General features: G+C 38.4%; 1 protein-coding gene across 1 annotated transcript in view; it reads right to left on the minus strand.

Annotated features, from left to right (window-relative positions):
- CDC14A (cell division cycle 14A) overlaps positions 1-12,391 on the minus strand; it is a 1,552,589-nt gene that overhangs the window by 1,007,252 nt on the left and 532,946 nt on the right. Inside the window, exon 7 of the mRNA XM_044080231.1 lies at positions 10,116-10,128. Coding sequence (XP_043936166.1) covers positions 10,116-10,128 — 13 coding nt within the window. The remainder of the gene's footprint in view (positions 1-10,115; positions 10,129-12,391) is intronic.

The following is a 12,391-nucleotide window of genomic DNA, read 5'->3' on the forward strand; positions in this document are numbered from 1 at the left end:
AGGTGAGAAGCAATGAGATGGCAGCAAGGTTGGCCTCAGTGGTTGAAGATCTGTGTTGCCACAGATACGTTGGAAGACCACTCATGAGGTAGTAATATTATACTCAGCTTGTCCATTAGAATGCTAGAAGTCCCAGGTATATGCATTACTATTAAAAAGTGGTTTGAACACATCACCCATTGCCAGACTCTCATGGTTTCTCAGAAAACAGGGTATGAACTGGTTCCATCGTGTTTGTTGATGTACCAAACTACTAACATGCTGTCTGAATGTCTGGCAATCGCATCCCTGGGAAGATGTGACCTGAAGTGCCTACAATGTAAGGAGGACCACTCATAACTCCAGATGTTGACGTGAAGGTAGGTCTCTATAGGAGACCGCATTCCTTGTACTGTTCTCCCACTGAAATGCCCTCCACCCACCCAAGATGGGAAGCATCAATAGTCACTCTGACTTTGGGTACTGGAGAAGAAAAGTATTTTCCCAAGAGTCAGAGTCAGATGAGATCCACCACTGGATATGGTTTTGCAGATCTGCTTGAGTCACAATTTATAGTGAAGGGGATGAATTCTCTGGGACCACTGTACAGCTAACATAACATTGCAGAATTTTCATGTGTAATCTGGCTAAAAGAACCATGACCATGGAAGAAGCTATTAGACCTAGAAGTCTTAGTATTAACTTGAGCCTGGGGGTGAGGATGATGTACTACCTGAAGAGAGAATGAGCTGATTGATTTGATATGTGGTGAGGGTAGCTTTGCTATTTGAAGTAGAGTGTATCTGGCAGCCTATGAACTGTATGGATTGTGTAGGCTGTAATTTGCCTTTCTATCTGCTGATGGAAATAGCCAGGGTGGACAATAGTTCGAGCAGAAATGACCATGTTAGAAGTAGATCCCTGGAGGTAGTAGTTAAAAGCCAATCACCCAGATACGGGAATACCTGGATCCCTTGAAGCCTGAGAAAGGTAGTCACTGCTGCCATTATGATGGACATGCAGACATCTCCTGGATTGCCTCTGGATCTTTATATGATAGTAGGCATCCTGGAGATCTACGGTGCACATCCGATTATACTTTCTGACTAGAAGAAAATGGACTGTATTCATGGCCATCCAGAATTTTATCTGTTTTACAAATTGATTTAATTTGCTGAGATCCAACACTATTACGAGTCCCCTTTTCATTTTTGGAACTAAAAAGAACTAAGTAGGTGCCTTACAAGATGGTTGCACATTAAGTAACAGCTTAATTCTACGTCTCCCAGTGTGAAAACAAATGCAAAAGAGAAGGCCAGTAGAATTGTGTCTATGGGTAAATTTCAGGAACAGGCTAGTGAGTGTTCTGACTGGATGCCAGGAAAAAAGAAATACAGAGAACCTGGAAAAAAAATCAGCTACAAAAAGTGAAGAACACTGACTGGGTAAATTTCTTTAGCTGTTCAGCAAGCAATGCAACCTCCAGACATGACTTTCAGTAACCTACAGGAAGATAAAAGACAACTGCACCCAGACCTAGTTAAAATAAATGAAACACTGACAATAGTACATCAACACAAAAGGCTGGAAAAAATGGAAGAAGCTTTAAAAAGATATTGAGATGATGTGATAAAGCTTCAAAAATAAGAGGCTGAAATGAAGAAAAAGCTGGCTGAAACTGCTCAGGAAGATATGTTTCAAAAAATAATATAATTAGAAGACAGAGCACCTAGGGAAAAGCTGAGATTCTCAGCAATACCAGAGAAGCTGGAAAGAACATACTGCATTAATTTTATGAAAGCACAAATAAGTGACTGGACTGGCATTCCACAGCAGGAGTTAGTTGAAAGGGCACATCATGTGTATGCTCCAAACCAGGCTATGTGAAAAAAAATAGACCTTTAATAGTGAAGATGCAATCCTTCCAGCAGGTGTAGATTGTGACAAAACTGACAGACAAAATACTAAAAAGGGGGAGACAGCAGTGTGTTTGTGGAGAATAGCTACTCATTGTACACCAAGCAGAAGAGGATACATTCATTCCACCATTCAGGGAATGCCGAGATGCAGGTGCGAGTCAAACTGCTGTACCCAGCTGTCTTCAAGGTAGTCTTCCCTGGAAGGACAAAATCATTTTTTGATGAAGCACATGCTAAGGAGGAAAAGGGGAGAAAGTGAACTGTAAGTAAACTTTTTTCTTAATAGTATTGCATGCTATAAAGTAAAGTTTTCAGTTATTTTTTTAAGTTTAATAGGGACTGTAACTAGATGCTGTTCTTTTTCGTCCTTTCCTTCTCCCTTCTTGATCATGTTTAACAAATGTAGGCACTGCAATGTAAAAAAGGCCTGGTTAAGAGAGCATGACAAAAGAAAAAATAATGTGCTTTTTCCCATTCTTGCATGAGGGAATGACTACATTAACTACCTTAGATTGATTTAGCAAGTTTTAAGAGAGGAAGTAAATGAAAAATACTGAATATTATGAGGCATTTTTCTAGCAAATGAATGTATGCTTAGTAGCAATTCTTTATCTGGACCTCATGTCTCCATGGAAACGGTCTCAAAGAGATACTGACTATTTGGTTCTTATATTTCCATGCAGACAACCTAATAATGAGAAATTGGCTCTCTGGGTCTCATGTCTCCATGGAGACAATCTGATAAAGACAAATTGGTTACAGTCTGGTGGACAGTGACTGGCTTGGGGGGGGGGGGGCAGCTACGACAAAATGTTCTTTGAAAGCATTCAGGGTTTTTTCCAGCTGAGAGAGCTATAAAGACAAGTCAAAACCAGTTAGCACTTAGTAGAGGCACAGGCTGCACCATGCATCTTAGCATGGATAACCTTTCCTTTAGGTTAACTCAAGTATGAGTGTGTGGTGGTCATCTAGAACATTTGCTCCTATTAGGAAGGTAAAACTTCAGTCTTTGAAGATGTATACAGTTGTGTAACAGTATTAAAATTAATAGGTTTTAGGGGGGTATTGGGGTTGGTTTGTTTTATTGTTTGAGGGCTTTCAATAAAACAAAACATTTTATAAGAGGTGACAAGCTCAAATGGATATGACAAGAAACTACATAAAAGTTCAACCTGCCAAACAGTGTACACATGTAACACAAAAGCTGGAACCAGACATTTAACAAAAAAGGTGCTGTATATAAAAGGTGGGAATAGCAACTTTTTAATACAATGACGCTTTCTTTAATGTCATTAAATGTCAATGGCTTTAAAGACAAATACAAATAAGAAAGAATAGTGAACTAAATTAAAAAATGTAGAGTGCAAATAGCTATGTTGAAGGAGACACACTTGGAAAGAATAGAACATGTAAATTTGATAAAGGTTTTCAGGATGGTTATTCAGTGTAACATCTGGGACAAAGAAAACCAGGAGTAATTATATTAACTGCAAGCGGAGCTCCAATTGTGATAGAACATGATAAAAAAAAAAGATGATGGCAGATTAGTAGTGCCAATGGCTACTGACAAGGGAAGATGATTATACTGGCATGTATTTATATTCCACATACAGCTGCTATAAGGGAGCTTAAAAAAACTTGGAGAAATGATCAGTTTTCAGCAAGAAATATTACTTACAGGTGGGAATTGAAATTTGATTTGCAGCAGCGAAGATGCATCTGGGCAGGAGGCCCAGAAGCTAAAGTATAACAAAGGAGGGTAGATTTTTGAAGAAATTTATGAAAAGATTTGGCATGGAAGATGTGAATTCAGTAACAGGAGTTTGGAGTGAACTTGCATATTATTCCCCAAGATATAAAAACTGGGTTAGGCTAGACAGAATTTACATTTCACAGTAATAAGGGCATTTAACTGAAGGTCTTGATACGCTCCCAATAACTATTATAATAAAGGCCGCAGAAATTCCTCCCTAAAAGAATCACAGGCCTAACGCAGATGCCCTATGCTGATGGTCTAAAAAAAAAACTCTAGCTATACTCTGTCGCATATCATCTACTCAAAGGCGATCTCTGCTTAACATACAAGGCCATGTCAAACCCAGAGCTGTTGGACATGCTACACTTAAAGAAATCCCAATCCCTCAGAGCCACATGCTCCAGGGATCTAAACCTTGTTATCACAATGAACAAAACATGCTGGATGGATTGGTTCCTGGAACTCCCCAGACTCTGGAACAGACTGCCCATACAGGTCAAGCAGAGCACCTCTTTGGCCCTCTTCAAAAGGAACCTTGACGACTGGAAGGGAGATAGGAAATTTACCCAAGGGATCACGTCAGCTGCCCTCCCAGACAGGGGCCAGGGAAGTAAATATTGTGGGAAGAAATGGCCAGGGAATTGTTATGGCTAGGCTTGTATAGGCCCTAGGGCCAATAGCCTAGTACCAACCTATGAACAGATCATGCGCAAATAACAAACACAGGACAATGAAATAAAAATGAGTTACTGGCACTTTCCCACCTATTTGCTGAAAAGAGAAGAATTTAAGGAATAGGGTGGAGATTATTCAAGAGCTATTTAAGAGGATAGAAATTACTTCTGAAAATATACTGTAGCTAGAGTGGGATAAAATGAAGGTGGAGTTTAAAAATGGGGTGGAAATAAAAGAAAGGGAGCTATGGTTAAGTAGTAATATTTAGAGGGATTAAAGTACTGCAGAATAGGGGGAATCTTACAAGAACAATAGGATCAGCTGCAGAATGCTAAGCAGAAAATAAGGGATTACCTCGATAATATACAAAAGTTTAGAAAGAGTGCTGTTAAGCAACTACTTTTTGATAACACCGGAGCGTAAAACTTTTAGCACAACGACTCAGGCAACAGAAAGTAGAAAGGGCCGTCACCAAGCATAGGAAGCCTATAACAAGGAAGGCAAGAGATCCTGTAGAGGCATTAGAAATATTCTATGAAATTCTGCATAAACCAGAGAAATCTGGAAATCAAGATACAAATGGACATGTTTATGGAAGAATTAAATATGCCAAGTTTAGAGGTAGATGAGGCTCAATTACTAATGGTTAGGATAGGACGAGATGAGATAAAAGTCTATAGAAAGACCCCAGGAATAGATGGTATCCCTATGGAAGTTTGGAAGCTAAGAGGGAAAAATGGTAAATATCTGGAAAGTTCTGTTAACAGTATTTTAAAAGGAGAAGAACCAACATCCTGGAAGAAAGCAGTGGTAGCTATAAATACATAGAGGGTAAAGGTCCATCAGATCTAGCCTCATACAGGCCTATTTCAATACTAAACTGTGATTATAAAGTGTTTATGTCTACAATGGTTAAAAGTAATGCAAAAGCAATACCAAAATTGATAGATATGGATCAATGTAGTTTTGTCGCGGGCAAGCATACATTTGACAACATTAAAAGAACACCAATGATCCAGAGGGAAGCAGAATGTAAGAAAATACCATTGTTGGTGGGTCTTGCAGAAAAATTATTTGACAAAGTAAGCTGGGACTTCATGAGCAGGGCATCTGCATTTCCTGAAAAACTTATAAAGTTGATTAGGAAGATGTATGAGGGATCTGAGGCAAAAATTAAAATGGTTGGGGTCCTCTCTGATAATTTTTCCTTGAGCGGAGAAACCAAGCAGGGGTCTCAGAAATTTAAGTATATAACAGGTATGGTAGTCAAGAAAAGCTGGCTCTATTTGCAGATATTTTACACCTGTCAAAACCAGAAAGACATTACAGTGTTGTGGAACATTTTGAGACAGTTTCAGATCTTTTTGGGATACAAAATTAATGAAGCTAAAACAAAGGCAATAGCGATAAATTATACACCCACATAAGAATTGGTTCAGCAACATCCATATTTATGAGGATATGATAAAATGAAGTATCTTTCTAGTACGGATTAAAATGATTCTGGTGTGACAACTAAGGATATGTGGGAAGAGACTAAACAGAAGATAATACAAAAAAACTGAGAAAATGGCAGCTTTGTTATATGGATATGGACAGTAAGACACAGGCAGTTAAAATCTTTTTAGCCTAGTTAGTCTTGTACACAGGTCAAGCGTAAATATTTTTTTTTTATCAACCAGAGAAGTTATGGACAGCAATTAATAGAGAGCTTAGGGACTTCATCTGGGATGGGAAGACAGCAACAGTCAAGTGGGATAAGATGATGCTTTCCAGTAGAACAGGATGGATTGGGATTACCCTATTTGAAGGGGTATTTCAGAGCTACACAGTTAAGGCTCCTATACACAGCACAAGCAGAAAACTATAATTCAAAGTGGAAAGGGATGATGACGAAACATGCGGAAAGCTCAAGAAACAAGGAGAGACTGGGATTTTGGATGCAGGCCTTAAAGTATAATAATCACACAGAAAGACAGATTAAGTGGCAGAAAGTATCCCAAGAACTAAGCAAACATGGGAATGGAGAAAGACTATTTTGCCTATAGGGATGACTGCAATTAGAGATATAGACAACAGGCAAGACGGGGCTGGAATTCATTAGAGAAAACTGGCAAAGGAACCAAGGTATTGGGAGTAAATAACTAGAGAGGGAAAGCTGATAGAATAGGAAATATGGACTGCAGGTTAGAGATTGCCTTCCTTATCAAAGATTGCTATCAGAGTATAGGTAAAGAGAAAGAAATAGGGGAGTCTTAAATGAAAGACCAGCAGTGGTATAGTTTTCAGTAGAATTTAGAACAGAATCTGACATTAAAAAAAGGAATAGATAGTAGAGCATATAAAATATTACATAATAACTGTAAGAATTAATCACAGGAGGTTCGAAAGGACACAGGAGGTTAGAAAATATTAGAATGAAAAAACAAGTAATCTACGTGGTACATCCCCCGAAGTCTCAAAACAATCCACTGAAGTGTACCAGCCACAATAACAGGTACAACCAACAGGTACCACAATAACAGGTGCTCCACTTATCTGGAACCACTCTGTTAAAGCACTGACTGAAGAGGAAAAAAGTGTGTCGTCCAAAGGACTTACTTTTGTACCAAGCTGCAGGAGTGATGTTGCTCAGGTACTGATAGACCTTAAAATGTTTGTGAGGAAGCTCAACTTAAGGGTACAGTTTCATGGCAAAAGTAATGACACTGAAAATAAGCCTACTGATGAAACTATAAAAAGGCCTAGCAGCTACTTTCCACCACTACATCAAACACTAGCTGCTTTTGAAGTGAAATGCGAGATGGACATCAGGAAATTGCTTAAAAAAACTCCTAAGAAAAAACTTTATAACTTAACACAAGGAGAACGAAAAGCATTGCTTGAGCTAGGCAATGATAAATCCAGGCGTGTAATGAAGGCAGACAAAGGAGGAGGTATACGTGTGACCGATACCACTAGCTACAACCAAAAGATAGAGAACATGCTGGAGGATAACAGATTTTATGAGTTATTTACCACGGATGACATAAAAAGAGCATATGATTTATGGAACATTAATCTCACCACATTATGGGAAGAAAAATGTATCACTGAAAATCTTTATAATTATTTATGGAGCCCACGTTTACCTTACTTTTTTTTGTAATACCAAAGCCACACAAGAACAGAGAAGACCCACCTTATAGACCGGTGGTAGCAAGTAGAGGTTCCTTTACTGAAGCCACAGCCATTTATATTGATTACTTGCTGAAACCTCTAGCAGAAAAGAATAAGTCTTACATAAGAGATCCAATGGATTTTTTGAAGAAAATAAAAAAAAATACAGTGGAAGCTGACAGTATTTTGGTAACTATTGATGTGGAATCCTTGTATGCAGTGCTCCCTCAATTACTGTACAACAGCAGCTATGGAGTTAAGAAACAATCAGGGTACACAGGCACAACTGCAAAAGTTAAGCAAGATCATTAATCTTGTACTGGACTTCAGCTTCTTTACTTTCAATGGCAAACACTACAAACAAAAAACTGGTACAGCAATGGGGGCTGCCATGGCTCCCAGCATAGCTAACATAGCCCTGGGCAAATGGGAGGAGGACTTTGCGTTAAACAACACAGATTACATGCAGCATATCACATGCTATTTACGTTTTATTGATGATGTATTTATTGTGTGGGAAGGCGACACCTTGCAGCTTGGAGATTTTATCACTTACCTCAAACAACCCCCTTACTGAAGTTTACCTCTTCCCATAGCTGTACTTCAACTGCTTTCTTAGATATGCAGATTTCCAAGGACACCAACAATAACAGAATCACCACTGATCTATTCAGAAAACCAACGAGGGTCAACTTATTACTCCACAGTAAAATTCCACATCCTACAAAAACCAGCTCGAATTACCACAGAGATGGAACCATTTTTGAGAAACTTGAACAACTTAGAGAATGATTTTCTAGTGAGAGGTTATGAAAGTCAGATGTTAAAAAACATCCTGGAACCCATTATAGAACTGAAAAGGACTGAAGCACCTTCACTCAACCTTCCCAGTAGAAAACTGTTAAGTAATTCCACAGAGAATTAGAGGCACAGTCTGCCCTAGACTCCTCACAACACAGCCCCAAACAATTCTGGTCCTCCATAAACTCCATCCTCCACCCAGGTAAAGTCAGTAACCCTCCTCCAAACATCCCTCACTCCTCAGAAAATATTGCTACCTCATTCAACACGCACTTCACACAAACCATACTATCACTAGCTAAACACAACCCCCCCCCTCCAACCCACACCTTCAACTAGTAATCTACCCACTGCCTTCTCTTTTTCTCCTGTACCTACCTCCAACATAAAAAAACTCAACTAAACTTAAGCCCACCAAATTAGCAGCAGACAACCTCCCAAGTGAAAACCTACAAATCGCAGCTGATACTCTAGCCTACCCAGTATCCATCTTGATTAACCGATCTCTGTCAGAAAGTTACGTTCCCACACTGTGGAAAGTATCACATATAATACCCCTCCACAAAGGCGGACCCTCCACAGAAGTAACCAATTACCGCACCATAGCTATTTTCTCTCCACTCTCCAAAATACTAGAGAGATGCATACACTCTCAGGTCTCAGACTACCTCCTTACTAACAACCTCCTTTCCAATACTCAGCATGGTTTCTGACCAAACCATAGCACCACCACTGCCTTACTCTCCTTTACTAACACTATCCTTCAGCATAAAAAAATGGCTCTCTCCTCTGCTACTTTCCTAGACCTATCTAAAGCATTTGACATGGACCCACACAAACAACTTATCTCTGTCCTCAATAACCTATCCTTCTCAGTCACCAACTGGTTTCAGAGTTACCTGTCTGACCGCCAACAATCCGTTGTATGGCAGAATGACATATCTCCCCAACTACCTGTCTCCATAGGGGTTCCCCAAGGATCCATCCTTGGACCCCTACTACTCTGTTTTCACCAATAATCTAGCCTCTGCCACCAAACATGGCACACTCATACAAAACGCAGGTGACTCAACCATCATCTGCTCAGCCCAGTCCCTACCCAAACTGCAAAAATTCACACAAGAAGCCTTTTCCTCTGTTGAAACTTGGTTATCCAATGCCCAATTAATACTCAACCCAAACAAAACTAAACTACTCATCTTCCAACCCACCATACTCAAAACAACTCTCACTAACATCACAGCAAAAGACAACACCACTATATACCCAACTGAACACACCAAATTGCTAGGAGTGGAAATAGACCAACTAAAATTTGATATTCACATATCCATGACCATAAAAAAAGTCCACAAAAAACTAGGAGCATTATACAGAAATAAGCAACTTCTCACCAAAGCAGCAAAGATTTCAATAGCAAACTCCCACCTTATCTCCACCCTACTTTATGCCTCTCCAATATACATCAACATAAGGCAATGTGATCTAAACAAGCTAGAGATCTGCTACAACAAAATCGCCAAATTCGCCACAGGGGCATCCTACCAGTCACCACTGTCTCTCACTTGCTGAACTGGGCTGGCTTGAACTCCCTCACCTCCTTCAATGGTATCAACTCTCACTCGCCCACAAACTAGTAAACCATCCACTAAGTGTCCCATCCCTCCAGAATCTACTCCAACCCTATCGCACCACCAGACCACTAAGATCCAGCAACAAAAATCACTTGCAGATCACTAAAGCCAATAACTCTGCTGGAGAAGCACTATTCTCTTGCACCATAGCCAAATTATGGAATGTCCTCCCACCCACAATTACCTCCATACCATCATGCATCCACTTCAAAACTTTACTAAAAGCGCACCTAAAAACATGCTGGCTATGCCCTTGCAACTCCCACTCTAATATCACCCACCCCATCCAACCCTACCTTTCTTTCCACTCCACTAACTACCTTGATTATGGCAAGCTCAGATGCTCATAAGCCTAGTACTTATTATAGAGCAGGAACTTATTGTAACATTTGTTAATGTCTGTTATGTACTTCACAGATAAAGATTCTAGTTGTCTACTAATGTACTATGTTCTTCATCTGCAAATATGTTGTAATTGCTATGTTAAATTGTTACTCGCTATGTAATCCAATGCAACTACTGTCGGTTTACTTTAACTATGGAGCTTTTCTCCCCGGGCCTCCGCTGAAAATGGACCTACGTCCAGTCGGACATTCCCGGTCAACAAATGTAAATAAAGAATAACAAATGCAAAAATAGCTGCATCCTGACATGCACTTTGGATTATCACAGTATCAAAAATATTACTGAAGAAAACTGGGACACATGTCACAGGAAACCCTTTTCTGATTAACATTTTAGGTGAAGCCCTATCATTTGTTTATAGGAAGCCAGGAACATTAAAAGTTTTGTTGAATTTAAACCCAGACCATGTGAGAAAAGCACTAAAAAATGTGAAACTGTACATTTTGTATATTTACACAGCAAGGTTATAGTTTTTATTGTCCTTGTTTAAAGAAGATAATTAAAACCAGTGCAGGGAGTGACTGTAATACTAAGAAAGTAATTTACAGGGCACAATGCAAGGAATGATGCATTCTATGTGGGCAAGATTGTAAATAAACTCAAGTGTAGGATTTCATGTCATCTGTCAGAAATCCGCTCTGGATGTAAAAATAATGCACTAGCCAAACACCTTTCTCTTCATAAAAGACACACAGGTTTTAAGTTCCAGATCCTGGATCGCATAGACATGGGTGATCTTGAAGGAGACATCCCGAATATTCTGGAGAAACATGAACTCATGCGGCAATTAAAGCTGAACTTTTAGGAAGCCTGGACTAAACTACTACTGTTCAATTAAAAGTGCACTGGAACTTAGAAAATTGCCACATTGTTTACATGACTAATTGTATTTTATTTTAATCTACAAATTGGTTTTAAATACCATTTTAAATCAGTTGAAATTTAAGTGTTTATTTTGTTTCCATCATCATACATACATTTTTTTATTTTTTTTCTGGTTCTTTTTTCCAATTTATTCAAAATGATGTGCAATAACAATACTAATTATACAATTATATAGGTTTTTAGGGTTCTTATACACAGACCTGAAGAAGTCTAGAAGGACGAAAGCGATATTTGTTAATAGGTTATGAAAACAGAAATTGATTTTTACATGCAAAATGTACATGTATATATTTATATATATTTTTGATTGCCAAATGAACTAAGGTTGATATATTTCCAGTCATGTAGTACATTGCTTTGGATAAAATCACAGACTTAATAATCTACTTAATAATTTGGTTAAATAAGAGGTACCACATCATTATATAATTTGAAAGTACATAAGGGTTATATATTATTATGACAGCTACTAAGTAGGGCAGGACCAGTTAAAATGTCACACTGATGGGGGAAGGGATGTGAATTTAACATGTGTACCAATAACACAGTTTTACAGCACAAAAAAAAACTCCCATGCCTGATAAGTATATATATATATATATATATATATATATATATATATATATATATATATATATATATATATTTAGAAAGCTTGTGAGGAAATTACTCTATTTTTGTTTTACTTGGATCGCTTGTCTGTGTACTTAAAGGATTTTCGACTGGAAACAGACTGCCTGCCTTGCTTGGATTACTTTCGAATACTTAGTATTGCTGTACAATTATATATTTTCTATTACTACTTTTTTGTTTTGTTTTGACTTAAGACGAGTTTACGTTCGCTACTTCTACTACTATTGTCTGATCTGATTAATATGCAGTGATTAACTAGAAATATATGGACTGAAAATCTTCCATATAGAGAAGTTTCTTACACTGTAAAGGATTGGAAAGACAGACTGGATAAACAATTCACAAAGAAAAAAAATGGGAGGATATATGTACATCTCCCAAACATGCAACAAAATCTACAAGATTTAGGATTTTTTACTTGGAAATGTTTACATACATATTTTTATACCCCAAGTAGACTCCAGAGAATTTTTCCTCAGGTAGACAGCAAATGTTGGAGGTATGACAGGGAAGAAAAAGTTAATTGGGAACACATTTTCTGGGAG

Source organism: Protopterus annectens, chromosome 8.part0 (genome assembly GCF_019279795.1).
Source record: "Protopterus annectens isolate FY-2018-M chromosome 8.part0, PAN1.0, whole genome shotgun sequence".
Lineage (NCBI taxonomy): Eukaryota > Metazoa > Chordata > Ceratodontiformes > Protopteridae > Protopterus > Protopterus annectens.